Source organism: Mytilus trossulus, chromosome 2 (genome assembly GCF_036588685.1).
Source record: "Mytilus trossulus isolate FHL-02 chromosome 2, PNRI_Mtr1.1.1.hap1, whole genome shotgun sequence".
Classification (NCBI taxonomy): Eukaryota; Metazoa; Mollusca; class Bivalvia; order Mytilida; family Mytilidae; genus Mytilus; species Mytilus trossulus.
The window spans coordinates 85,159,483-85,186,366 of NC_086374.1; the positions used below are offsets into that span (position 1 = coordinate 85,159,483).

The 26,884-nt window shown below is 31.3% G+C and overlaps 1 protein-coding gene across 1 annotated transcript in view; it reads left to right on the forward strand.

Moving 5' to 3' along the window:
* The window catches only part of LOC134706043 (uncharacterized), a 109,045-nt gene extending 84,692 nt beyond the window's left edge, over positions 1-24,353 (forward strand). Inside the window, exons 77-91 of the mRNA XM_063564752.1 lie at positions 281-444; positions 2,938-3,093; positions 9,089-9,298; positions 9,836-9,878; positions 10,485-10,648; positions 11,346-11,522; positions 12,018-12,230; positions 14,766-14,808; positions 15,224-15,384; positions 21,418-21,591; positions 21,969-22,181; positions 22,600-22,716; positions 22,982-23,024; positions 23,896-24,062; positions 24,340-24,353. Coding sequence (XP_063420822.1) covers positions 281-444; positions 2,938-3,093; positions 9,089-9,298; positions 9,836-9,878; positions 10,485-10,648; positions 11,346-11,522; positions 12,018-12,230; positions 14,766-14,808; positions 15,224-15,384; positions 21,418-21,591; positions 21,969-22,181; positions 22,600-22,716; positions 22,982-23,024; positions 23,896-24,062; positions 24,340-24,353 — 2,059 coding nt within the window. The remainder of the gene's footprint in view (positions 1-280; positions 445-2,937; positions 3,094-9,088; positions 9,299-9,835; positions 9,879-10,484; positions 10,649-11,345; positions 11,523-12,017; positions 12,231-14,765; positions 14,809-15,223; positions 15,385-21,417; positions 21,592-21,968; positions 22,182-22,599; positions 22,717-22,981; positions 23,025-23,895; positions 24,063-24,339) is intronic.
* The last annotated feature ends 2,531 nt before the right edge of the window (positions 24,354-26,884 follow it).

A 26,884-nucleotide genomic window follows, 5' to 3' on the forward strand; every position in this document is an offset into this window, starting at 1 on the left:
TTAAAAAAACTATACATTTTAATTTAGACACACGATCTACTTTATTACGCAACATGGAGATATTTCACACTCTATTATCCCAAAAACTCTCATGTATGTTGAGGGATAAAACTTGCATGAGATACATTAGCTTTGGCTTATTAGGTGTAACAATTTGAATAATTGCACAAATAGCTTATTAGTCATGATGTTGTGCAAGATACTTTTGATATGTCCATGCAAATCTTGTAGATGGTCACTTCATCAATATCTATCCTATACCAGTATATGAATATTTCAGTTACCAGATACATCAATTACACTATGCAAGGAAGTATAGAATGTCAGTTGCCCTGGAAGTATGCATGTCTTCAAGGGAACCTTGCATACAGAACACAACAATACTGGACAATGTAGATCTGCCACAGGAAGAATGTGATTGGAGACAAAACTACACAATGTCTGGTTAGTATATTTTACTGTTAGTTGGCTCAATATCTTTAATTTTTCTTACATAGGCGGTAATGGTAACATTTTTTTCCTGTAGCTCAGTCGATATCGTAAACTTGGATATGTATGATAGCTCATTTCGAACCTGTGACATTTTCACAAATGTGGTTAAATTTTCGGGGTAAGAAGTGAGATTACTTTTTCCGTAAATTAGCAAACCCCGAACATCCTTTTGTGATGCGGCTCCTTCTGGTAAAATATCCCCTTTTTAACACAATAAGTTCTTTGAAAATGTAATACTTTGAACACATTCAATAGCTCCATAGTTTTTACACATTTATTCTATGTTCCTCTACTTTCCTAATCACCACAAATAATTAAGTTCAGTCATTTGTTAAAAATAGAAACATGTCCAATATCACTACACAGAGATTTTTTCTTTACACTTGACTTTTGAGTTCCTCATTTTGAGGCGCATCCAGAAAATTCTTTCATAAAAAAAGTCTGTGCTTTTCATTACCTTGATGCTCCATAAAACAGGATGGAAAATGTACTAGTCTACATAATTAAACATTTTTCATACTTTTTAAAGTTTTGCCAGAAAATGATGTTTTATGCATTTGTACTCAGATATCGCAGATCAAATTTATTCGTTCTTTGTGTAATCATACGTTTTTTGATTGAGTTAAGTCTGCTAATTGATATTTTATCGTATGTTTTTATATGTTGTGATGTTATGCTATTGTTTCAGAAAAAGGGAGAAGGTTTGGGCCCATTAAAACGTTTAATCCCGCTGCAAATGTTTGCACCTGTCCTAAGTCAGGAATCTGATGTACAGTAGTTGTCGTTTGTTAATGTAATATATACGTGTTTCTCGTTTCTCGTTTTGTTTATATAGATTAGACCGTTGGTTTTCCCGTTTGAATGGTTTTACACTAGTTATTTTGGGGCCCTTTATAGCTTGTTGTTCGGTGTGAGCCAAGGCTCCGTGTTGAAGGCCGTACTTTAACCTATAATGGTTTAATTTTTGAATTGTTGTTTGGATGGAGAGTTGTCTCATTGGCACTCACACCACATCTTCCTATATCTATTGATTGGTTAAATATTTCTCAGTGTGTTTGAATTTGTTTGTTAGCCTTTTGGTCATGAATGTTTGTCTCTAATATTTAATTAACTGTGCTTTTGTATTCAGATATCGCAGATCAAATTTATTCGTTCATTGTGTAATCATACGTTTTTGATTGAGTTAAGTCTGCCAATTGATATTTTATCGTATGTTTTTCTATGTTGTGATGTTATGCTATTGTTTCAGAAAAAGGGAGAAGGTTTGGGCCCATTAAAACGTTTAATCCCGCTGCAAATGTTTGCACCTGTCCTAAGTCAGGAATCTGATGTACAGTAGTTGTCGTTTGTTTATGTAATATATATGTGTTTCTCGTTTCTCGTTTTGTTTATATAGATTAGACCGTTGGTTTTCCCGTTTGAATGGTTTTACACTAGTAATTTTGGGGCCCTTTATAGCTTGTTGTTCGGTGTGAGCCAATGCTCCGTGTTGAAGGCCGTACTTTAACCTATAATGGTTTAATTTTTAAATTGTTATTTGGATGGAGAGTTGTCTCATTGGCACTCACACCACATCTTCCTATATCTAGTCTACATAATTAAACATTTTTCATACTTTTTAAAGTTTTGCCAGAAAATGATGTTTATTTTCTGGATCTTTTGAACTGCCACCCTGTTTTCAAAATAAGTTTTTTTATTGTTCATTCTTCCATTCATTTGATGCTCATTAAAATATTTAGTTTTTTTTGTTTTTTTTTTAATAAGCACCTTTTTAAAATGGCCTGTAGCCTGTAAATATCAGGCAAACTATTCATATATATGTATCGATTATCAAGTTGTCTGCAAACTGATATTGTAAAATAACAATAGCTCGACACAATATGAAGACTTTAGCCTGTTTGAGTATCAGCTATGAGTCAAAGTATGAGGTTTTATGATAAGTTAGAGCTGCAAACAAGTTCAAAAAGGCTTCATATTGTGTCGAGATGCAGATATTTTACAATATCAGTATGCAGACAATATAACCTGATAATTGATTTATCCGATTGAATTTATGTATATTGCATTGAAGAAATAATTGTTTATCTTTGAAACCAGAACATGACGTGATAAGTTTCGGATCAAACTTATCAACATCTTGTCATTCATTGTAACATCGATGATATTCCAGGTTAAAATTATTAAGACCAGGTCAACATATTTGAGGTCATAAAGTAGTGAAATGCAATTTTATGAAGAAGAGCTGACAGTAATACAGACAGTGAGAACACAGATAAAAGATTTTTATTATAACAGTTTCGTCACATATTGACTATTTTTGGACATGTGAAAAAATAAATTGCATATTAATTGAATTTGAGGCTATATAACTTTCATATTGAACATCATTATAGACTTACTCTTATATTATATAACCACATACCGGTATATACTTTTTTATTTCAGGTTTTGCCTTCAGCAGTTGGCAGAGTTCTAAACTCAGCCTACAAGATACTTCTGACAAAGAACTGATACTACAACTGAAGGAGGAAACTGGCATTGGGTTTTATCTTGAGCAAAGTGCATGTGCTGATGACTTTGAGGACACTATTTTACAGTCAAGTATGTAGTCTATGTAATATAAATTGCACAAAGTTTATTTTAAAAAAAGATCTTTTTTGATTAATTACAAATACAACAATGTTTAAAACTGAGCTGAAGCATCTACATGCAACATCATTTCATATAAGTATTAGCCATTTGAGATCTTTTATGATGGTTAATAATAGTTTTTGAAATTGGATGAGAAATTAATTTGATGCTTTATTTAGATAATTAGGCTTGGTCAAAGACCAAATGCCACTAGGGGCTGCATCATAAATTGTGAGTTGCTGGTATTCTTGTCATTTCTTTTCACTTTTTATCATTTTTTTTCATGAATACAGTTTTATTTTAATTATCATTCATGTAACTATTTTTAACATAGCTTGTATTTAAACTCCTTCAAAGTTTCTAATCAAGACATTTATGATTTTTATATGCCTGTTTACAGGATGTATTATGGTATACCGTTGTCCGTCATCTGTCTGTCCATTGTTCACAAGTCAGACAAGAATTCAAAAACACTTTATCCAATTTGCAAGAAACTTTGGTAAATTGTATATATCTTGAGGTGATCTCCCTATTGTTTTTTAGCTCACCTGGCCCAAAGGGCCAAGTGAGCTTTTCTCATCACTTGGCGTCCGGCGTCTGTCGTCCGGCGTCGTCCGGCGTTAGCTTTTACAAAAATCTTCTCCTCTGAAACTACTGGGCCAAATCAAACCAAACTTGGCCACAATCATCATTGGGGTATTTAGTGTAAAAAATGTGTGGCGTGACCCGGTCATCCAACCAAGATGGCCGCCACGGCTAAAAATAGAACATAGGGGTAAAATGCAGTTTTTGGCTTATAACTCTAAAACAAAAGCATTTAGAGGAAATCTGACATGGGGTAAAAATGTTAATCAGGTCAAGATCTATCTGCCCTGAAATTTTCAGATGAATCGGTTAACCTGTTGTTGGGTTGCTGCCCCTGAATTGGTAATTTTGAGGAAATTTTGCTGTTTTTGGTTATTATCTTGAATATTATTATAGATAGAGATAAACTGTAAACAGCAATAATGTTCAGCAAAGTTAGATTTACAAATAAGTCAACATGACCAAAATGGTCAGTTGACCCCTTTAGGAGTTATTGCCCTTTATAGTCAATTTTTAACCATTTTTCATAAATCTAAGTAATCTTTTACAAAAATCTTCTCCTCTGAAACTACTGAGCCAAATTAATCCAAACTTGGCCGAAATCATCTTTTGGGTATCTAGTTTAAAAAATGTGTGGCGTGACCTGGTCAACCAACCAAGATGGCCGCCACGGCTAAAAATAGAACATAGGGGTAAAATGCAGTTTTTGGCTTATAACTCAAAAACCAAAGCATTTTGAGGAAATTTGACAGGGATAAAAATGTTTATCAGGTCAATATCTATCTGCCCTGTAATTTTGAGATGAATTGGACAATTGGTTGTTGGCTTGCTGCCCTCCAATTGGTAATTTTTAAAGAAATTTTGCCGTTTTTGGTTATTATCTTGAATACTATTATAGATAGAGATAAACTGTAAACTGCAATAATGTTCAGCAAAGTAAGATCTACAAATAAGTCAACATGACCTAAATGGTCAATTGACCCCTTAAGGAGTTATTGCCCTTTATAGTCAATTTTTAACAATTTTCATTAATTCGGTAAATTTATGTAAATTTTTACCAAATATTTTCTCTGTTACTAATGGGCAAGGTTCATTATAGATATAATTGTAAGAAGCAAGAACGTTCAGTAAAGTAAGAACTTCAAACACATCACCATCACCAAAATACAATTTTTTCATAAATCCATTTGTGTCCTTTGTTTAATATGCACATAGACCAAGGTGAGCGACACAGGCTCTTTAGAGCCTCTAGTTTTTTTTTTATTGATATTAGATTTTACATTTCAGAGTTATGAGGATTTTAATCTTTTCCAGTTTTCAGACAATAACTCACAAATACTTTTAACAATTTGCAAGATAATTTTTGTGAATTGTTTACATGAGCTCCCTTTTGATTTTTTTAAATTTTAGATTTAAAGTTTTTGAGTTATGGGTTTTTATTTATTAAAAAAAGGGCTAAATCATGTTCACCAGTTTGAAAGAAACTTTTATGAATTGTTTATATCTATTGGCTCCTTTTCATTTTTTTTTTCAATTTTAGTTTTTATCTCTGAGATATGGTGATTTTCCTGTTTTAAGACAAAGTTTTTAAAGTGCTTTGAATAGTTTTTTGTAAAATATTGGTGACTGGTTTTTATCTATGAAGATAACCTCACTTTAGTTTTTTTAGCTCACCTGGCCAAAAGGCCAAGTGAGCTTTTCCCATCACTTGGCGTCCGTCGTCCGTTGTCGTCGGTGTCGTCGTCGTCGTTACCTTTTACAAAAATCTTCTCCTCTGAAACTACTGGGTTAAATTAAACCAAACTTATCCACAATCATCATTGATGTATCTAGTTTAAAGTTTGTGTTTTATTACCCGGGCAACCATCCAAGATGGCCACCATGGCTAAAAATAGAACATAGGGGTAAAATGCAGTTTTCGGCTTATAACTCAAAAACCAAAGCATTTAAAGCAAATCTGACAAGGGTAAAATTGTTTATCAGGTCAAGATCTATCTGCCCTGAAATTTTCAGATGAATCAGACAACCCATTGTTGGGTTGCTGCCCCTTAATTGGTAATTTTAAGGAAATTTTACTGTTTTTGGTTATTATCTTGAATATTATTATAGATGGAGATAAACTGTAAACAGCAATAATGTTCAGCAAAGTAAGATTTACAAATAAGTCAACATGACCATAATGGTCAGTTGACTCCTTTAGGAGTTATTGCCCTTTATAGTCAATTTTTAACCATTTTTCGTAAATATTCATGATCTTTTACAAAAATCTTCTCCTCTGAAACTACTGGGCCAAATTAATCCAAACTTGGCCACAATCATCATTGATGTATCTAGTTTAAAGTTTGTGTTTTATTACCCTGCCAACCATCCAAGATGGTCACCATGGCTAAAAATAGAACATAGGGGTAAAATGCAGTTTTCGGCTTATAACTCAATAACCAAAGCATATAGAGCAAATCTGACAGGGGTAAAATTGTTTATCAGGTCAAGATCTATCTGCCCTGAAATTTTCAGATGAATCAGACAACCCATTGTTGGGTTGCTGCCCCTAAATTGGTAATTTTAAGGAAATTTTACTGTTTTTGGTTATTATCTTGAGTATTATTATAGATGGAGATAAACTGTAAACAGCAATAATGTTCAGCAAAGTAAGATTTACAAATAAGTCAACATGACCAAAATGGTCAGTTGACCCCTTTAGGAGTTATTGCCCTTTATAGTCAATTTTTAACCATTTTTCGTAAATATCCAAGATCTTTTAAATCTAAATCCAGTTACAGTTCCACTGCATCTCTTGAATCTGTAACAGCACAATTATTACAAGCTTCATTATCACATTCAACAAGACAATCTTATAAAAGGCAGGAGTAGATTACCTTAGCCGTATTTGGCACAACTTTTTGGAATTTTGGATCCTCAATGCTCTTCAACTTTGTATTTATTTGGCTTTTTAACTATTTTGATCTGAGCGTCACTGATGAGTCTTATGTAAACGAAACGCGCGTCTGGCGTATAAAATTATAATCCTGGTAATTTTGATAACTATTTACAAAAATCTTCTCCTCTGAAACTACCGGGCCAAATTAATCCAAACTTGGCCACAATCATCATTGATGTATCTAGTTTAAAGTTTGTGTTTTATTACCCAGCCAACCACCCAAGATGGCCACCATGGCTAAAAATAGAACATAGGGGTAAAATGCAGTTTTCGGCTTATAACTCAAAAACCAAAGCATATAGAGCAAATCTGGCATGGGGTAAATTTGTTTATTAGGTCAAGATCTATATGCCCTGAAATTTTCAGATGAATCAGACAACCCATTGTTGGGTTGCTGCCCCTAAATTGGTGATTTTAAGGAAATTTTACTGTTTTTGGTTATTATCTTGCATATTATTATAGATGGAGATAAACTGTAAACAGCAATAATGTTCAGCAAAGTAAGATTTACAAATAAGTCAACATGACCAAAATGCTCAAGTTGACCCCTTTAGGAGTTATTGCCCTTTATAGTCAATTTTTAACCATTTTTCGTAAATATCCATGTTCTTTTACAAAAATCTTCTCCTCTGAAATTACTGGGCCAAATTAATCCAAACTTGGCCACAATCATCATTGATGTATCTAATTTAAAGTTTGTGTTTTATTACCCGGCCAACCATCCAAGATGGCCACCATGGCTAAAAATAGAACATAGGGGTAAAATGCAGTTTTCGGCTTACAACTCAAAAACCAAAGCATATAGAGCAAATCTGAATGGGGTAAAATTGTTTATCAGGTCAAGATCTATCTGCCCTGAAATTTTCAGATGAATCAGACAACCCATTGTTGGGTTGCTGCCCCTAAATTGGTGATTTTAAGGAAATTTTACTGTTTTTGGTTATTATCTTGAATATTATTATAGATGGAGATAAAATGTAAACAGCAATAATGTTCAGCAAAGTAAGATTTACAAATAAGTCAACATGACCAAAATGGTCAGTTGACCCCTTTAGGAGTTATTGCCCTTTATAGTCAATTTTTAACCATTTTTCGTAAATATCCAAGATCTTTTACAAAAATCTTCTCCTCTAAAACTACCGGGCCAAATTAATCCAAGCTTGGCCACAATCATCATTGATGTATCTAGTTTAAAGTTTGTGTTTTATTACCTGGCCAACCATCCAAGATGGCCACCATGGCTAAAAATAGAACATAGGGGTAAAATGCAGTTTTCGGCTTATAACTCAAAAACCAAAGCATATAGAGCAAATCTGACATTGGGTAAAATTGTTTATCAGGTCAAGATCTATCTGCCCTGAAATTTTCAGATGAATCAGACAACCCATTGTTGGGTTGCTGCCCCTAAATTGGTAATTTTAAGGAAATTTTACTGTTTTTGGTTATTATCTTGAATATTATTATAGATGGAGATAAACTGTAAACAGCAATAATGTTCAGCAAAGTAAGATTTACAAATAAGTCAACATGACCAAAATGGTCAGTTGACCCCTTTAGGAGTTATTGCCCTTTATAGTCAATTTTTAACCATTTTTCGTAAATATCCAAGATCTTTTACAAAAATCTTCTCCTCTGAAACTACCGGGCCAAATTAATCCAAACTTGGCCACAATCATCATTGATGTATCTAGTTTAAAGTTTGTGTTTTATTACCCGGCCAACCATCCAAGATGGCCACCATGGCTAAAAATAGAACATAGGGGTAAAATGCAGTTTTCGGCTTATAACTCAAAAACCAAAGCATATAGAGCAAATCTGAATGGGGTAAAATTGTTTATCAGGTCAAGATCTATATGCCCTGAAATATTCAGATGAATCAGACAACCCATTGTTGGGTTGCTGCCCCTAAATTGGTGATTTTAAGGAAATTTTACTGTTTTTGGTTATTATCTTGAATATTATTATAGATAGAGATAAACTGTAAACAGCAATAATGTACAGCAATTTAAGACTCAAAAATAAGTCAAATGACCAAAATGGTCAATTGACCCCCTAAGAAGTTATTGTCCTTTACAATCAATTTTTAACAATTTTCATAAAATTTGTAAATTTTTACTAACATTTTCCACTGAAACTACACGGACAAGTTCATTATAGATTGAGATAATTGTAAGCAGCAAGAATGTTCAGTAAAGTAAGATGTACAAACACATCACAATCACCTAAACACAATTTTGTCTTGAACTGTCTGCTTCCTTTGTTTAATTCACATATACCAAGGTGAGCGACACAGGCTCATCTTTAGAGCCTCTAGTTTAAATTTCTGAAATGATATTGGGAAGTTTTTTAACTTTATTCTTTGCAAAAGCGACAGGAATATCATGCTCTCGTGCCACAGAAATTTATTAGCTATGTCACAACAATATTTTAATCACTTCACAGATTGTTCAAAGTTTGAGACCATAACTTTACTGAATGGACCTATTAAGTGTGATATTACCAACCAGTGTAATGCTATAGACTGTTGTGTTTATGACGAGAAGACACTGAGAAGCTATAAAGTTTTTATTCATCTCTCCCCCTGTAATGACACTGTAGTGGTTGGAATTGAAAAGTATAAATTCATGCAATCACTTCTTGACTTTGATTGGAGTAAGTATAGATTTTGTTTTTCCTTATGAATTTGCATCTTAAGGTCAAGATTGAATATATTAGCTATATGTTAAATTTATTATGTGTCTTTCATAATGTTAAAGGTAAGACATGTATATGCTTCTCTAAATAGTAACAGTGCTTTAAACTAGTTGAATAACAGATTCAATTTTTTTTTTTAAATATTCTGTTGCATACCTGCCAACTTTTCAAAATCTCCAAGGGTTATTTTAAATGCAAGAAGACATACTGTTCCTCTGATAATGTCATAAGTGTTTATGAAATACTGATTATTTGTATTTTTAAAAACCAGTTTCCTTGTTTTGAGGTGTTCAATTGATATGATAAAGGATTTCAAAATTCAGCTCAACACTAAAATCTCATTGCAGAAATCCCCATAAATCAGGATAGTTGACAGTTCTGCTGTTGAAAAATCAACTTATGTTGAACAGTTGCTAAAACATTAGTTTACACTTAAGTTTGCTTGTAACAGATTTTACTTATTATAAGGTATTATATATGTTTAATATTTTTTAGACCAACAGCATGAACTATTTTTGGGAGGAATTTTCAGAATACAGTGAGTGTTATCTTTTAAAAATGCACATACTCATTGGTGTCATTACCGTGATTTTCCAATAAAAGAAATCCAACAATTTCACATGTGAAGACTTTGTCAATGAATGGCATCGAAAGAAATAGGGGATGCTTAGATAAGATATAGTTCCTTTCATTTTCTACTTCATTTCATTAAAAAGTTCTTGGTTTAGTGATTTTTTATTATAACAATGTAAATTATATTGATGTTAGGTAGTTTTACAATTCAACACAATGAAATAGAGAACTGCTAAGATATCAATAATCTAACAGAACAGATCTATCTCTCTGTAGGAGTAGACTACTCTGAAATGAGAGTAGTATTCCTTTTCTAATAATGATTTCACGGTTCAGCTAACAAGCAAGCTAGTCAAAGATATTACCTTTACCTACACACTCAATGCATGTTGCTGTAAACATATTTTGATGTTGTTTATTTTTTTCAAACATAAAAATATAAAAGCTTTAATGCATTTAACTTACAAATTTGAAAACAAAAACAAATACTTTATAGAGTTAGGGTTAGGGATTAAAATATATGTTATATCTTGTTATGAAATAACATCGGGAATTGCATCTATTTTTTCAGATATCAACTTAAAGATTTGCCAGGATTGAACAGCTTTGTTGTAAGCATGAAAGTTAGCATCTGCTGGAGTTCTGAGACTGAATGTGATTTTAGTGTAACAGTTCTAGAAAATGCTGTTTTAGAAAAAGAAGTGTGTGAATGGAAAAAGCCTTTCTTGAAACAAGGTACTTCCATAATGTTGATGAACACACTTACAGATATCTTTTGACATTCTTTTAAATAAAATTGAGAAGGGACCACTGCAATCATAAAAGTATCAAATGTTCTGCAATGTTACATACTTGACGACACTTTTCAAAGTCTTTTTTTGTTTGTTTACGAAGGTTTTAGTAATACTCAATATTGGCATAATCAACTCCTACTTGTAATGTTTCTGATATAAATAGATTTTAAAATCAATATGCTAATTGTATGCTCCGTCCATTGGACATTAGGGTGTACAGTTTTACCCTTGACCATCTTCCATCCAAAATTTTGTTTCTGCACTCCAACTTAAGTTTTTCTCATGCAACTGTTATGAAAAATCATACACAATACTAAGAACCATAACATACAGACAGAGTTTCAAATTCTGTTGTGATTCATTAACTGTTCTAGAGTTATGCCCCATTTCAACTTTGAAAATTGCAAAGCTTGAGGTGGCACATTAATGTCATCAGACTAATTCTTCTTTTATTCATATGTCCCAACCTATGATAGCAGAGGGAATTTGAATCAGCACTGAGTGTTATAAAATTGCAATTTCCTTGGCAAATATTTGAATTTTTTTTCTCATTCATGTTAAATTTGATCTTTACGTTGTAGAATTTTTGTGTGATTTAATATGCTGATGAATTAATTATTTTTTTTATCTTTTCCCAGGTTTTTCTTTGACAAGGTGGGAAGCAGAAAGTGGATACACAGTGAATATCACTTTACATGGACAGGCTTTGACAGATTTACTTGAAGAACTTGGTGTTTCTAAATATTACGAAAAGAATCAGTGTTACAGAAATGATTCAATTTATTTTCCTCAAGCATCAGAGGGATGGAATATAGGTAAGGCTTGTATTCATCTTTGAGTTTATAAATGTGTATATCATATCATATTGTTTTGACTCGATTTTTTTAATGAAAAGAACAATTAAGATTGTTGTTTATTGCTGGAATATGGAGGATTTTTTATTTCAGAACTTATTGGAATTGTTTACAGTATGCACATGATTGTTACGACTAAGGTAAGAGTCAAGATTATTTGTGAAAATCTTGTCACAGAGATATATGCTTTATAACCTTACAATACAATACAAAAAAAAACATAAAAGGTCAGTGTTAAGCTTCTGTGCTTTATTTCATTTCAAGTTATATCAATAGTTTTTTTGGAGAAAAAAATTCGCACCTCATTGCAATTGCAATGCCTATGTACTGCAACAATGTTTTATATAATCTTGATTGAAACACATGAAAATGGCTTCCTGTCAGGATTTTGGACCCTAGCATCTTATAATACAATTGATTTTTATTAGAATAAAGAATATAAATGTAAACTTTCAGCATGTCCACTTAGTATCCAGGGAATCTATAGTCTACCAGACAGCATGGCCTGTAGCCTCTCAGACAAATGCACCAGTGTGGATTGTTGCGTGGATATTAAACTGCTAGGTAGATCATTCCACATTTACTTGGACATTGATCCATGTTACTACAGGCTGACAGTTGGTATTGAAAGGATGAAGTTTAACAGAAGTCTACTGGACTACAGTTGGGGTAAAGGAAATTTTTTTAAATAATATTCTGTGATTTGAATTGCATTATCATTGGATTAAAGGCTTAAAGTTATGCAGATTTTATTATTTTTGTCTTGGAAATAATAAAGAAAGATTTATTTTATTTAAAGATGTAAATTAAGTAAATTTATTAATGATAATTTTAATGAATACACTGTAGATATGTTAGGTTATTTTTTAATGCACCTAAGCAAAATCTATCCATATCCCTTACTTCTTAAACTTACAAAATTTGCATGTAATTTTATGCCTCACCTATGATAGTAGATGGGCATTATGTTTTTAGGTCTGTGCATCAGTTTGTTCATCTATCAATTCAGCCGTTTATCCTGCTTCAGGTTAGAGTTTTTCGATCAAGGTAGTTTTTGATGACGAAGTCCAATCAACTTGAAACTGAGTACAGATTTTCCCTATGATATGATCTATCTAATTTTTATGCCAAATTAGGGTTTTTACCCCAATTTCAAGGTCCACTGAACATAGAAAATGATAGTACGAGGAGGAATTCATGTACTATGGACACATTTTTTTTGTTTTTTTCATAGAATGGCAGATTGTTTTTCTGAAATCTTCCATGATATCTTTAAAGATGACACATATAACCAATGGCAGTCAGCAGGGTTAAAGAACATCAGTTGTTCGACCTGTTAGTCAAATGCGTTTTGTTTAAATATACTTTATCACTTTTTAGCTCACCTGACCTGAAAGGTCAAGTGAGCTTTTCTCATCACTTGGCGTCCGTCGTCCGTCGTCCTGCGTCCGTCGTCCGTAAACTTTTACAAAAATCTTCTCCTCTGAAACTACTGGGCCAAATTTTACCAAACTTGGCCACAATCATCCTTGGGGTATCTAGTTTAAAAAATGTGTCCGGTGACCTGGCCATCCAACCAAGATGGCCGCCATGGCTAAAAATAGAACACAGGGTTAAAATGTATATTTTGGCTTATATCTTTGAAACCAAAACATTTAGAGCAAATCTGACATGGGGTAAAATTGTTAATCAGGTCAAGATCTATCTGCCCTAGAATTTTCAGATGAATCGGACAACCCGTTGTTAGGTTGCTGCCCCTGAATTGGTTATTTTAAGGAAATTTTTCAGTTTTTGGTTATTATCTTGAATACTATTATAGATAGAGATAAACTGTAAACAGCAATAATGTTCAGCAAAGTAAAACCTACAAATAAGTCAACATGACCAAATTTGTCAGTCAACCCCTTAAGGAGTTATTGCCCTTTATAGTAAATTTTTAACAAATTTTCGTCAGTTTTTGTAACTTGTACAAAAATCTTCTTCTCTGAAACTACATGGCCAAATTAAACCAAACTTGGCGATAATTATCATTGTGGTATATAGTTTGAAAAATGTGTCCGATGACACTGCCTACCAAACAAAATGGCCGACATGGCTAAAATTAGAACATAGTGGTAAAATGCAGTTTTCGATTTATATCTTTAAAACTAAGACATTTAGGGCAAATCTTTCAAGATTTAAATGTCCATCAGAATAAGATCTATCCCCTCGCAAATTTTCAGATGAATCTGACAACTCGTTATTGGGTTGCTGCCCTAAAATTGGTAATTTTAAGGAAATTTTGCAGTTTTTGGTTATTATCTTGAATGCTATTATAGATAGAGATAAACTGTAAACAGCAATTTTGTTCAGCAAAGTAGGATCTACAAATAAGTCAACATGATAAAAATTGTAAGAGTACCCCTTAAGGAGTTATTGCCCTTTATAGTCAATTTTGAACAAATTTTCGTCATTTTTGTAACTTGTACAAAAATCTTCTTTTCTAAAACTATGGGCCATATTAAACTAAACATGGCCACAATCATCACTATGGTATCTATTTAAAAAAAGTGTCTAATGACCCCACCTACCAACCAAGATGACCGACATCAGTAAATACAGTAACGGGTGAGCGACACAGGCTCTTGAGAGCCTCTAGTTTTGTTGTTTGTGCTGTTTTTAGACCCTTCTACAACGAAATTTGTTTTTCATGCACACGTATAAAAATTGCGTTTTTTATCCAACGCAATCATAGGTTTGAATGTAGTTTTCAATTTAGACTTGTGTATATATATATATGTAATGTTAATTTTCTTTTTTTATGACCTTTATACTAGACATTCAAGAAATTTGGACAATAAATCCCTTGATTTAGTAAGAATAGCCTTGTTTCTTTATATTTGCTATATGGATTAAGTAATTTGTAAAGATTGTTAGGCTGTTGGAAAATGTGCTGACCATTTGCCAATATATCCATACAGTTATATCATACATTGTAGCCAAGTTAATATTTTCTTTAAATTTTTCTCAGGAACTATAATACAAGGATTTCTGAAATTTGATTTCAGGGTTTATATATAAAATTAGCTAAACTGCATGATGTTTTTTCAGATTCATCAATCAACAACTTCCTTTTTACCAAAATATTTGGGCAGGGGTATCATCAATGAGCAGTTACTGTTATAATAAGCTTTCAGTTTCACTTGGTTATTATTTAATTTGTAGGTTCTGTGTTAGCTGTATCTTTGTATGGAGTCATGAACTTAAAGTATGTATTCTGAAATACAAATTTAAAATTGCTATTGTCAGTCATTTTATTTGTAAAAAAACAATTACTGTTGAAATTCACAAACAAAAAAATCGTTTGTTACCTTGTACTTAAATTTACTGGGATTACGTGTAGATGATAAACAAGCTCAGGACAAATACTTTTATGAAGTTGATGTGCAATGAAGTATAAATAAAGTTCAATATTACCAATTAAACAGCAATTTTATTATTTATTTTTTTAACTAGACTAACTATGCACAAAAAAACCAAGGGTATTTGTCAATTAGAATGCAAACCAATAAGACAAAACTTTCTAGAGGTCACTGTTAAAGTATTTAATTGTTGTATTTAACAACCATTATAGACTGAAGATTGGACAAGAGGTGTAGAAATGAAATTACTTTTGATTTCAGATTTACTGTAGATGATTTGCCAGTTGACAGAATGTTCATTGTCAGTTTGAATGTATCTGTTTGTTTTGAAGATAATGGCTCTTGCAATGATTCAATGGTTTTGAGAAATGTTCTTTTACCAAAGCAAGTGTGCAAATTTACCAAAGATTTTGTCATAGAAGGTAAGATATTGTTCTTTTAATTTAGAATATAATGGTAAAATGTGTTTTATTGCCAATGAGACTCTCCACCAGAGACTAAATGACATAGAAGTTGACAACTATTGGTCACTGTATGTCATGTGGGGCCTTCAATAATGAGTCCTCTGAAAATCACTAATGTAAGCTGAAATTGATATTGATATGAAAGAATTGTGAAGAACATTTTCCCACTCATTTTGGTATACATTTTTACTCAGCACAAATGGTAATTTTTGAAATCTCAAGAAGAGATTTTATATGAATTTATAGGGTTAAATATACTTACCATGAAATTACATTTATATTATATAGAATATGTTTGCTTTCACAACATGTTCTCATCGCAATTAACTAGGTGATTAAAAATTACATCCATGAGATGTACTCACCTACGTCATAGTTCACCTGTGTAACATACACTAGCTTTAGTTTTAATTTGTCTTTTAATTGAATAATTTCAATTAAGTGAACAAAAAACTGAATTTATTCCAGAGGTGGTGGTGGATTGTGGTAAGTATATTTAACCCTATAAATTCATATAAAATCTCTTCTTGAGATTTCAAAAATTACCATTTTATATGAATTTGGTTAAATATACTTACCATGAAATTACATTTATATTATATAGAATATTTACTGATTAACAAGCAGTATTTCATTTGGTGGAGGATAAATTCTCTCACACACATACAATTTCAACATATAAAAAATAATGTGAAATTTTTTAAAATGTAACTCCATTAAATTTTTTTAAATACGGATATTAGTAAAAACCGAAATTACTGAATTTATTATACAATGAAGCTATGCTGCATAACTATATGTATCAATGGCAAACTTTGCAGATTGTATAAATACAAGTATGCAAAATTAATAGACTTGATGTAGAGTTGTCTCAATGGCACTCACATGTATATATATACCCCATCTTTCTATATCTGATGAATAAATAATCTGCAGGTCAGTATAGAAATAATATATTAAAGCTCCTTCATTATGAGCTAAATGTGTTGTAATATTTATGCAACAGTAAATAAGCATTTGTTTCTGAATAGGTTGTTCTTGTTGCTTGTACAAATCGACAAGACCTAATCCAACCTTAATTTCATTTACTTTCAACTTTGAAACTTAAGTTTATTTGGAAACATTATTACCTTTCTTTAACTTTCCATTGTTTTCTCTATATCAGAGACATATAATTCAATTTATATGTCTCTGTCTATATTAATATAATAACAGATAATATATGATTGCTGTCGTCTTTTGATAAACTGTTCAATATCATATCTTTCGAAATAAATTCTTTTTTACTTAATTAAAGAATTATAATCAATTAAAAAATATACTTTGTAAATAGGTGTCCTTAATACAATCAAAGTTTATTAAATACTCAAACCAAAGTTGTTTCATGATTATGCTAAATCTGGATTAATCTTTAAACTTTTTTAAAGTTATAGTCCCTGAGAATTTGCTTCTCTGCTAGATATACTACTTTTAATATTTTATAGATTAAGTATAAAATATTTTCTTCAAGAGAAGTCTTGTGCTATTGTATAATGACATTTCTCTAAACTGGCTAAATTTTAAAAATCTGATAAAATTTCTATGAGTGGTAGAACCTTTGAATACAATGTCTACCATTTCAACCATGAACAATATTTTTGTTTTGTATTGGACTACTCAATTGTAAAAATACAGAAATGGACAAATCAGTGGAAAAGTTTCAGTATACATGTTTCCATTGATATACTGCTTCCACAGAACATTTGGATGTTGAGCTGAATTAAAGCCATGATTGTTGTCCTTATAAATCCAAAAAGAATGCTAACAGATGATTTTCTCCAGCTATGAAAAATCTGTCTAAAATAAAATGTTTTGATATTTCTAATTAACATTTCACAACGGTTAACTTTCTAGAATATCTTGCCATGTACACAGTTCCAAATTTAAAGAAACAAAAATTTGACATAATGAACAACTCTTGTATGTTGCTCTTGACAATTGTTTATATTAATTTCAGAAATTATTTCGCTATCAGAAATACTTAAATGCAACTTGTCAAATATAGTTCCATAGTTGTATTTAAAGAAAAAACACTTGTTTGACAAAATGGAAAACACTTGTACTAACTTGCAGTATCCTAAGTGATCTTAGTTATTTCAGAAATGGTTTCACTATCAAAAATGCTCATTTTATTTCTGTCTTGGTTCACCTCATCTGAATCCTATACATTCTGATATGATTCAATATATATAAACCAAACAACTTTTTGTAGTATATTTGTGACTTCAACCCAGCCATTTGGTTAACTTAGTCACTCAGAAGAATTTTGCATTTGTCCCCAGATTTGGAAAAAAACAAAATTAATGTGATTTAAATAATCACATCTTTCAAAACAATATTGAATCAAAATTCAAAGTAATTGTTAAAAATAAACACATTTCAATTTTGTGTAGCATATTCTTGCATTAGATACTAACTCTATGCTATATATTTATATTATTTTGGCTGGTAATATGGAAATTGAAAAGTGAATAATTACCATCAATTCCGAAAGTAAAATCACATGCATTCGGAAAACCTATCTGCATGTAGATAATACACAACTTGACTTTGACAAGACTAGATTTTTGTAACTTTATGCTAATAATGAGCAAAAATAAACAGTGACATTTTAATATTTAGGTATAATATTAAGAAAATGTCTCGTATTTGATTTGATATAATCATGGAATTATCATACTATATTTTACTTCCATGTACTATTCTTAGACAATTGAAAGCTATTTGCTAACTATTAATCAGTCTTTTGAATAAATTGCTTTTCCTACATTTTGCTGTTAGATTAACTGCTTCTACAATGGTGCTAAAATTTGAGAACCAATTGAAAAGTATATATATTATATGTTTATATTGGTACATCATGTGTTACTCCAAAAAACCTTTTCTTTTTTTTTTTTTTTTTTTTTTTTTCTTTTTTTTTTTTTCTGGATCTGACGTAGACTGACTAAATAAAAGGTTTATATAATGAGCTGTATAATAGATAGTTTCAAATCTTGAGAACTACTTCTATTTCCTAGATCATGTCTAGCATTTTAAATAAATCCGGCATCCACAATGCTTAAATCTTATTTATTTATTTACCAATATTTTACTAATTTTTTTTTTTTTTTTTACAAGATCTAAATTAATGATAATCTTGTTTCTATAAATCAGCATATTTGAGTCCTCTATACTTCAGAATTCTGAATCAATATTTAACTCTAGGAAAAACAATGTGTAGCCATTGCATAAACTGTTGGGTTCTACCAATCTCACATTAAGAATAAAACAGACCCAATGAATCAATCCTTATAGCAGAAACTTCCCCATCTGTTGGCATTGCTTAGAAAACTTAAGATGTAAATTATTAGGCATAATTTTCTATCTTTAAAAGAGCATCCAAACTCCTTTTGCTTTCATGATTGGAAGATACATATATGTATAATTTGACAGTGATTCCCATATAGTGAGGATAAGATAGTCTCTTAGTCTTATGTTATCACCTCTTTTTTTGTGTACTCAAAACAAAACAGATTTGGTACATATTATATTATATGCATTGGCAATGTACACTCTGAATTATGTAATCAATATATAAGCCATTACCTTGAATGAGTCTTTGTGAAATGCATCATGACATCCCCTAAACTCTTTATTCAATAGACAATCTAATGTTTACATAAAAACATATAAAAGCCTTTGTTTCCTTACTGCCGACAAAAACAAACATTTGGTTATAGCAGTTCATAATTATAATATTCATGTTGTTCTTGTCATAAGTAAACTGACCATGAAATTTAATATTAGTAAAAAGAGTTGTCACAAGCTTTCAACTGTATTTAGAACAGTGCTCCATTCTTACTGTCTCCATGTCTGTTAGAGCATTGGAGAATTATTTATCAGTAAAAAATAATTAAATATTTACAGCAATTTGCTGTTCTGGAAAAATATTTCAGGCTTCTAAGAATTACTGTCCTGATTTAAACTGGACATATTTAAAAGAAGTATGTATTGGTATGCTTAAACTGCAATCACATTTGTATTGTACTAGATAACAATGTATTATTTTAGTGTCTTTAAAATCTGTCTTGACTATTTCCGACACTTGTTCAATATATTATCAATATGAGCAAATATGTTAATTGACTAAACTGTTGGTTCATCACAAAAAACAATGTGCAACCATATATTAGCTATGCTTGTGTTGTTTTAAAATATAATAAAAAGTAGACATAATTTTCCCTGGGTGGAAGGATGTCTAGAAAAATCGATTGACTTGTACTTAAATTCACTAGTCTGATTCTAATTTATTTTATTTGCAACAAACATCCACGTGCAATTCTATGCTCAATAAATATCAAAGTGCAATCAATAAATAGTTATGATTTAATTTTATGTAAGATATCAAATCTGTATTTTATTAGAATGAAAGCAACTTACAGATTCTAAATCATGCATGTTGTTCTAGTTCCTATGTTTCCTGTATGAAACATGTCAACATTAATCAAATAGACTTAGGCAAAATCCCTATTCTATTTTAATTCTATAGTGATCCATTGAGCACGTTTTATTTTCAATAAATATGGTTTATGTTCCCTGAATGGAAGGTTAACCAAATAAACATCATCAGTTGTGGGCAAAATCCCTATTCTGATTGTGATGTATTTATCAACTGTTAAAACATTATCACTGTTGGTCTACGCTCGCTGTATGAAACGTTTTCCAAATAAAACAATCAGAAATGGGCAGATTCCCTTTTCTGATTGAAATTTATTGAACCAATTAAGGTTCTAGTCACAATAGTGGTATACGCTCCCATACGGACGTTATCCACATTAAAATAATCAGATCTGGTCAAAATACCTATTCTGATTCAATAGTTATGTGTTTACACAGTCTCGTGTACCAGGTGTACACGTAACAGACTGCAAATTGTAAACAAGTGACAATAGTGGTATACGCTCCCATATGGACGTTTTCCACATGAAAAACAATCAGATCTGGTCAAAATACCTATTCTGATTTTAATATAGTGATGTGTTTACACAGTCTCGTGTACAGACTGCAAATTGTAAACAATCGACTTTATCCAAACTTTACACTCGACCCGTTTCGTAGCATTGCTCTAATGCAGTGAAAAATCCGGTCAGCTGAGCGTGAAAAAGAAATAAACATCCGTTTAAAAATATATCTTTTTTAAAAACGTAGTACTCACGTAACATGTCCGATTTTGACAGCTAAATTCTGCCTTTCCTTGGACCCGATTTAATGTTTGAAAATGGCGGCTAAACAAAGGTCATTTTCTATGTCGTCGTATTTCCAGACTCGTAAGCTGTAAAAATGACGAAAACGTGCATATCAGAAACTTGGCAGAAGTTCTGTATTCTGATTCACATTAAATTAATCGTATACCGATATTCCGAAAACAAATAATGTCTTTTATAAAACATAAGGATTTTCAACAGTAAACTGTTAAGAATCCTTGCCGACGAGAAACATGCGTTCTCTTGAACGCAAAAATTAAAACTAAAGCTAGTGTATGTTACACAGGTGAACTATGACGTAGGTGAGTACATCTCATGGATGTAATTTTTAATCACCTAGTTAATTGCGATGAGAACATGTTGTGAAAGCAAACATATTCTATATAATATAAATGTAATTTCATGGTAAGTATATTTAACCAAATTCATATAAAAGTAATTTACATGGAATAGAAATGTCTTACTGATAAAGCTGTATTTATGAACCTTTATAATTACTTTTTCACTTCAATATCATATACACTATTAGGTAGTTGTCAGGGCATTAAGTGGATACAATTCTATTCCTATAAGAGGAGGATTTAAATGTGAGAACAACATTTACAATAAAACCTGTGTCTCTCAGTTGGAGCTACACCTTTTCATGAACTATCTCCAAATTTGCTACTTAAGTATCACAGATGTATTATTAATAGTTTGTATTAAACAGATTTTTCACTAACCAAGTGGATGTCAGATAGAGATATCATCAGGACTGATGTGTTAAAGGAGTACTTGTTGTACCAGATCCTTGAGGAGTTAGATGTTTCATCGTTCTTGAATGAATATTCATGTGATAGATCTAAAGAGCCTTGGGGCCCTTCTAGCAATGGTTGGATGAATGGTAAATTAACATTCCTTAACATGATGTGAATATAGAAAACAGTCCAAAATACAATCAATTGCATCACATCTGATCCAGATTCTTCAATAACTTTTAAGGATGGATTTTTCAGTATACATAGCAACAAAATTGACTGCAAAATTCCAGTTAAAAGTATACTTTAGAAATTTGATAGGCATTTGGACAATTTCTTATTCTGTTCTATTTAAAAAAAATGTATCAGATGAATTTTAGATTTAAATACATTGAAAGATGAATATTGTAGTGATTAAATTATTTTTTACATTTTTTCTTGTTTAGTTATTTTATATTTCCTTATTTATAAAGAATTGCAATGTAATTGAAATCTTAATTATGTTCATTCAATTCTTTTGCAGAGTGTCCAAACTATTTGACATTACCTTACCTGAATGGTGCAGAAACATCCTGTATAACCCTGGATACATGTACAGGAATAAGATGTTGTGTTGAAGCAGTTTCTCTAGGAAGATCTTTTGTCATGTCCTTTGAAATTGATGCATGCAACTTCATGTTAACCATTAACATAGACAAATTTGTTCACAATGAGTCACTTGTGAATTATGTTTATGGTAAGAGTCTTAACTGATGTGCATTAAAGATTAGTTAAACTATGTTTTTTAAACCAGTAGTTTGTTTGTAAGGAATGAATTAAATGCACAACTATTTATCAAAATCAAATAATTCATCTTTTTTATATTTTGTCTCCTTGGCAACTTGATGCTGAGGACATAGATTACATGAGGAGTAGGTTAATGCATCTATTCATCTAAACACAAGGTCTTGGAAGTTCTCTCATTTAAGAAAAAAATTGGCAGATTTCTATGAAATTCATGTTAGGTTTTATAATCAGAGTACCAAATAAATTTTATGAAAGAAGTGCTTTCCCTACTGACATAAATTATTTGCAAATTTATATTTTTAACCAATACAAAAATTTAAAAAAAATAAGGCATTAGAATGTATTATCTTTCACATCTAAATTTTCAGTCAGATTTTTTTATGACATTTTCATCAAAGGTTTGTATCAGCAAGGTCTGGAAAGAGTGCTTACCAACTACTTTATAGGAGTTATGCCCCTTGGAAATAGAGATACTGATCATCAAGGTAAAAGAAAAACTTGATTTTCTGGTCAAGGTCTTTGCATCCAAGAAGATATCAAGAAGATTTATCCATACTTGATACACAGAAACTTCATGCTTGGCACAAATATCTGTTATTTTTATTTCCCCACTGTGTGATGGAAGTATATCCAGTCAAGGTCATTAAACACTTCCAGTTGTTGTTATTCTGTTCAACAAATCAATGAAGATTGCAAAAAGGCTTATGTATTCATGGTGCTTCTGTTATTTTCTTTTTCTTTTAATTCCAGGAACTTCAAAACAGTTGTATCTGAAGGGAATCTTTTTGATTGAGTAAGTAGTTCTTAATTGCTAATAATCAATAATGTTCAGCAAAGTAAGATCTACAAATGACACTTAAAAGGAGTTATTGATTTTTTTAAGTAAATTTTTAACAAATTTTGGAATCTTGCAAAAATCTTCTCTGAAACTTCTCAGACAAATTTAATCGAACTTGGTCACAATCATTATTAGTGTATCCAGTATTAAAAATGTGTCCAATGACCCCACCAGGCAACTAACATGGTTGACATGGCTAGAAATAGAACATAGGGGTAAAATGCAGTTTTTGACTTATATCTCTGATACTAAAGCAAAAGTATAATGGTTGCATTATTTCATGCATCAATTGTAAATTAAAATACAGTATAAGGTGAGCAACATATGCTCCTTGGAACATTTAATTTCCCTTTTATCTGGAAAAATACAATAGAAAAGAATACACTTGATATTGCAAAAAATGAACAGCAACACAAGTTTGACAAATAATTTTCATGGTCAAAATCGTCAGTTGACATGATATTATAGTTATTGCCCTTTGAATGCAATTTTCACAAATTATTTGCGTTTTTACCTTATATCTTAAAAATTAAGATAAATAGATAGAAACTTAAACAAGCAAAAATAATCAGCAAGACAAGACATCCAATTTAGACAAAATGGAGGGTTATTGTCATGAATTATATTCTCATCTCCATAGTTGCTGAATATGCACGTAAACCAAGGTGAGCAACACAGGCTCTTTAGAGCCTCTAGTTTGTAAAAAAAAATAAAAAATAAAAATAAGTATAACATCACTTATTTAGCTTTGTTAAATATTGTGTGCCTCATTCAGATCAAGAATGGTGAAATATGTACCACATGTCTGTCTGATCATGTTTTATAGATACACTCTGGATGAGTTGCCTACAACAAAAGAGTATGTAGTATCCATAACCCTGGGTATATGTCTAGAATCAACAGAGCCCAATTGTATGATCAAAAGAGTTGTAGCAGATAAAACAAGCTTACTTAAACCATCTTGTGATTGGAATAACGGATTTAGTATGCAAAGTAAGTATGAGATATGATTAAAAATAAGTCATGACAGTAATCTTTATTTATTTCTTTTAAAATAAATGTTTCTATGCAACAAGATTATATTTCTTTAATGGTACATGTATCTTAATAATTCCTCAAGAATTTGGTTTCAATGACCTTAATTTTGCAACTTAGAAATTATTAATATCACCAAATGATAGTACATTACATCCAGTTTCATACATAAAAGGGTTGAACAAAATTTATTCCATTGACAGTTGTTAAAATTAAACTTTGCATTTCATTGCAGGAAAAACAATCTGAGTCATTAACTTATATCTTAGGTTTTTCAAGGCACCAATCTTTTTATATTTGACATTTCTTTAAAATATTTTGGAAAATAAGGGTGACCTGGTTACTAAAGCTTGTGAACAGGGAAAAAAAGAGGTGAACATTTGATTGGTTTACTTTAGATGTTTTGTGTTTTATGTTTCTTAGTTATGGGGTTTTATTAATTACAAAATGGGGCATTTTCAACTTTTTCAGACAATAACTCAAAAATGCTTTGAGTAGTTTTCTTGAAACTTTGATGAATTGTTTAAATCTATTTATGTAAGCCCACCCTCATGATTTTTTTTTTCTGAATATTGTCTGAATGTGTCTGAAAATGTCTGAATTATTTCTTAAATTTTCTTACATGATAAATGATGTCTGAATTTTTCTGAATCCTGATATTTCTATTCTGAATTGATACTGACAATTCTGAATTTTTGCTGAATATTTCTGAATCATTAAGAATTTTATTCAGACAAATTAAGAACTTCTGAAAGTGTCTGAATTGTTCTGAAATTGTCAGAAATATATCCAAGAATGTAAGACGAATTAAAAATCTGTATGTATCAGTAAGAGTATGATTCAGACAAATTCAGAATTTCTGAAAAATGTCTTAATTTTTCTAAGTGTGTCAGAACTATGTTTAATAAATTGTTTACACAGAGATGACCAATTTTTTTTGTTATGCTGACACTAAAATGTAAATTTTGAAATCAAAATAGTTAAAGTTTTACATGTAAGTAATGCAAAATATTCAAAGTCAATGAACCATGACTGAAGGTATTATGGGCTGAACAATCTCCATGAAAATGAAAATTTGCCATATGCATACCAATTATCAATAGACAATGACAGATTGAGCAGGGTCAGATTATCTCCATGGAAATGAGATGTAGCAATACCAGTTAAACTGCATACTAAATATCATTTACATATCACAATATGTTCCCAATGCATTAATTAACCTTATCACAAACTAATACAGTTGTAAACTAAGCAAAAGTTTCAAAATCTTCAGACCATGACTGAGGGGGTAGGGTCAATTAATCTCGATGGAAATGAGGATGTATGTACTATGCTAGTTCAACTAGGGGTTCCCCATAAAGTGACCTAATCACAAACTAATACATGAAGACTTAGCAAACGTTTTAAAGTCAATAGACCATGGCAGTTGGTGCAGGATCAAATAATTTTCATGGAAATGAGATGCACCAATGCTAGTTTAAATGCATACCAAATAACATTGACTAACACCAGTGGTTCCCCTTTAACTCAGGCCTTATCAAACTAATACATGTTAACTAAGCAAGTTTCAGTCACAAATTAACTTGTAATTCGATGTTCAAAGCCACCCTCTGATGCTGGAAACAGCATATACATGTACATATGTCTCGATTTTCGGTTTCTTCAAGGAGAGACAAAACTGTAAGAATTATCTTTTCTGTATTGCCGTGTATAACGAAATTTGCAATGTGCAAAAATATCAACGATAACTGAACAAAAGGGATGTCATTTTGTAAATTAGACAAAGAGAAATTTCGTTCTCAGCAATTATAGATATAGGAAGATGTGGTGTGAGTGTCAATGAGACAACTCTTCATCCAAATAACAATTTATAAGAGTAAACCATTATAGGTCAATGTAAGGCCTTCAACACTGTTTCATTGCATTTAAGAAATATGTTTCTCCGTGAAATAGGACCCCATTGATTCATTCGAAATTCTAAGAAGTGATCCGTTTTAGGTATAGCTAAGGTATTACTAACTCCACTCATCTTCATTCATTTATTTCTTAGTTATCACGAAGAACATACTAGTCCTCAGATTATCGTATTTATCATGAAAATTCGGATCTGATCTAATTGATAATTACCCATTGAAAACTGCACAGTATATATGGCCTGAGAGCCACTATAGACCCCCATGATGTTGATGCTCTTTCGAGTTCAAAACAGATGCTGTCCAACAAAAGAAAAGCTTAGCGTGAAGAATGTGTTCGGACGATTACAGACAAGAGGAAAAAAGAAAATATGGAATATTCGTTGTCGAGTGTTAATAAAAATTAAATACTGATGTCTGCATGGTTTTTTTATATTTAAAAAAGTAAATGGTTTCTATGTGTCTCACACTTTTGCTGCAGCCAGAGTAAATGTGCAATGTTGTTTGCCATACGTCCCGACTTCGCCGGGGAGTTACCATTTGATTTATACGGGAGGCTAGGATGAAACATGTTGTCCTGTATTTTATTTCACGTGTTGTAATATCTCTTTCCTGCATGCGTTCTTATATATTCGCTCTTATCAGTCATCAGTCCTGCCATTTTCTTATCCTGACCTTTTTATAAAAAAATTCGTCCTGCCTGTTTTTCTCGACTTTTTTTGTAACTGACTTACATCCCAACCCTCCCCCTGAACATGAACGATAGTTTTTTATTGGAAAAATTACGGGAATGTGAAAAAAAAGATTAAGCCAAGTTTCAGTGATTGCATTCCAATGTCGTATTTCTTTTTTATAAAGAAAATT